General features: G+C 36.8%; 1 protein-coding gene across 1 annotated transcript in view; it reads left to right on the top strand.

Moving 5' to 3' along the window:
- The window catches only part of LOC106474385 (B-box type zinc finger protein ncl-1-like), a gene marked incomplete at its 3' end in the record, with an annotated part of 23350 nt that extends 20053 nt beyond the window's left edge, over positions 1–3297 (top strand). The window contains exon 2 of the mRNA XM_013935075.2: positions 1546–3297. Coding sequence (XP_013790529.1) covers positions 1573–3297 — 1725 coding nt within the window. The remainder of the gene's footprint in view (positions 1–1545) is intronic.
- Positions 3298–3303: the final 6 nt, after the last annotated feature.

Genomic DNA, 3303 nt, shown 5'->3' with positions numbered 1-3303 from the left:
TACTTTGCAATAATAGTGCAAGTAGTAAAGTGACGAGACCCGTATGTCGTGACGTCGAAGATTGAACGTGCAGTTAAATTGACAAAATTCTGCGATGTGTAGCGGCGTGACATTTAATTGCGTGTGTAATACCAAAGATGGAAACTTATTTCATTTCAATCAAAAGAGACAAAGAAGATACCGCGTGGCCACGAAACGTCCAGGTCGGTAGCTGTAGTGGTTTCAGAAAAGTGTATACATTTAAAACGTTTTTTTCACCGTCGAAATTAAGCAGGAAGATTGAACGTGCAGTTAAATTGACAAAGTTCTGCGATGTGTAGCGGCGTGACATTTAATTGCGTGTGTAATACCAAAGATGGAAACTTATTTCATTTCAATCAAAAGAGACAAAGAAGATACCGCGTGGCCACGAAACGTCCAGGTCGGTAGCTGTAGTGGTTTCAGAAAAGTGTATACATTTAAAACGTTTTTTTCACCGTCGAAATTAAGCAGGAATTCTTTATTTTGTACTTTGATTAATGAACTGTTTTAGGTGCTTCGTGTTAATTAATCAAGTAGAATTTAAAAGGGTAGAGGCTTAGCGGGAAAAACTTGTATCTTGATATTATATAGGCGGAACTAGAACACTCGTAATGTTAGGGATAAGAATTGAATAGCTTGGAAAAGTTAGGTGAAACTGTGGACACAATCAGTAAGTGTATTGTTAGGAACAATAACGGTTGTTAAAAAAACAAGTCGTGTATTTAACAAAGAATATATTATTCGTAAGACTTGTTGAAAACATAAAATTTGTCAGCACATTAGTTTCTACAGGTTAGTGCAGCAAGTCACGGAGTGGTTTCACTTTTAGTCTAATTAAGTCCTAAGGCCAGGTTCTACAGGTTAGTGCAGCAAGTCACGGAGTGGTTTCACTTTTAGTCTAATTAAGTCCTAAGGCCAGGTTCGTGCATATATTATTTCTTTATTCTGTATATAATTAAAAAATTCATGAATTTGCAGAGTGACTAAACTGTGACTATATTAGTCACAATCTCAAGTTGAATGAGTACTAAGCCTAGGATGAGAGTATTTCTTAAAAAATGAAACTATTCAGTTTTTTCCCCCCTTGAACTCTGTAGTTGAGATTTTGTTTATAATTAATTTCAAATTCTCATAAGTTTTTTCCCCCTTGAACTCTGTAGTTGAGATTTTGTTTATAATTAATTTCAAATTCTCATAAGTTTTTTCCCCCTTGAACTGTAGTTGATATTTTGTTTATAATTAATTTCAAATTCTCATAAGTTTTTTCCCCCTTGAACTCTGTAGTTGAGATTTTGTTTATAATTAATTTCAAATTCTCATAAGTTTTAAAAAAAACAACTTTAACAGTAGATACTTAGCCTAGAGTAAAAGTCAACAAACTATGCAACTTGTCAACTCATTTTTTTCTCATGAATTCTGTAGTTGACATTTTATATTTAAATTCGAATATTTCTAAGTTTAACATATTTTGGTTTCAGTATAGTGACCTGTCTTTCTACCATGAGTTTTTTTTTTAATTTGCAGGCTCCTGGTTGGTCAAGAAACGTACCAATGAGTGTTAATCAGTCAGATTCAAGAATGGCATCCCCTACTCTTTCTCTGCCAGATTCAACCGCTTGTAGTTCTGCATCAGATCACAGCCTGGAGGAAAGTGTCTCCACTAAGTGCCCTCTCTGTCAAGATACTTACACCATTCCCAAAGTGTTGCCTTGTCTTCATACATTCTGTCAACCTTGCCTTGAGAAAATCCAGGAATCTCCAGATAAGATTAAGTGTCCTCAGTGTCATGAAGAGTTTTTACTGACCACTCAAGGTGTAGCAGGCCTTTTGTCTAATTATGCTGTGAGCAATATTCTCGAGACCAATGCTATGAATGTAACATCTCTTTGTTGTACTGGCTGTAAAACTAAAGAAAGCAATGCAGTGGCACGTTGTTTTGACTGTGCCAACTTCTTGTGTTCAAACTGCGTGATGGCACATCAGTTTATGCATTGCTTTGGAGGACATAGAGTTCTCACCTTGGGAGAACTGCAGAATAATAAGGATGATACCAAGACCGAGAAACCTATCTTTTGCTCACGTCATAAACATATAGCTGTGGAATTTTTCTGCCAGACTTGTAGTGTCCTTATTTGCAAAGACTGCATTGTCATGGATCATCCACAGGGGATACATAACTTCGAACACTTGACAGAGATTGGACACAAACAAGTTGACTATATGAACTGTTTGGTTGAAGATTCTAAGCTGAAAAAAACAGATTTACGGAATATTTTGAAAACAATTGAGCACTCTACTAGTAACGTTCAAGCCCAGTATGAAAAAGCCAAGAATGAAATTAAGGATACCTACCAGTTTTATTGTGTTGTGTTAGAAGAAAGGAAGAGGGAGATTCTGAAAGAGTTGGATGAGATCTTCAACTCCAAAGTGGTTTCTCTTTCGATGCTTGGTCAGAAAGTTCAGGAGAACATAGAGAAAACTCTTGAAATGTGTGACTTTGTGGAAAAACTCATGAAATACTCTAGCAATACAGAAATTCTTGTATTTAAGCAGTTGCTGACATCCAAATTTCAGAATATCCTTGGATTTAACCCAGCAATGGGGTTAAATGTATCTGATCTTGAATTTGTATCAAATTACCAGGCTATCCAAGTTGGGGTGCGAAACAGTTTTGGATATCTTCGACAGAATTCTGACATTCTCTCAGAGGTCAAACCACAGCCTATAGCAAGACCAAATGGAGTAATTGGATCAGAACGATCTTACAAAAATGGCCACATGTGCGAGTCGAACATTATTTCAAAGAGATTTGGCTCTGTTAATACTTTTAGTCCTTTTCTGGGAGATCTCAATTCTTATGAGAAATGGTCAAGTGCCCCTAGCGACATTTTTCAAAATGGTTCTGATACCTTTTCCATTTCAAGTGACCCCGTTTTTGACTTATCATCGAAATTGGTTAATTCAAATATCTTTCCTTTAAAATCCCAAATAAAGCGTCAGAAGATGATTTACCATTGCAAGTTTGGGGAGTTTGGAGTAATGGAGGGTCAGTTTACAGAACCAAGTGGTGTAGCTGTGAATGCTCAGAGTGATATCATAGTAGCCGACACCAATAACCACAGGATCCAGATCTTTGACAAAGAAGGTCGGTTCAAGTTTCAGTTTGGAGAATGTGGGAAACGAGATGGGCAGTTGCTGTATCCCAACAGAGTTGCAGTTGTAAAGGCCTCTGGGGATATAATAGTTACCGAGAGAAGCCCAACACATCAGATCCAGATATAT

Source organism: Limulus polyphemus, unplaced genomic scaffold, assembly GCF_000517525.1.
Source record: "Limulus polyphemus unplaced genomic scaffold, Limulus_polyphemus-2.1.2 Scaffold7147, whole genome shotgun sequence".
Taxonomy (NCBI): domain Eukaryota; kingdom Metazoa; phylum Arthropoda; class Merostomata; order Xiphosura; family Limulidae; genus Limulus; species Limulus polyphemus.
The sequence above is the reverse complement of the archived record's forward strand: the minus strand, read 5'-3'. Positions and strand labels throughout refer to the sequence as shown.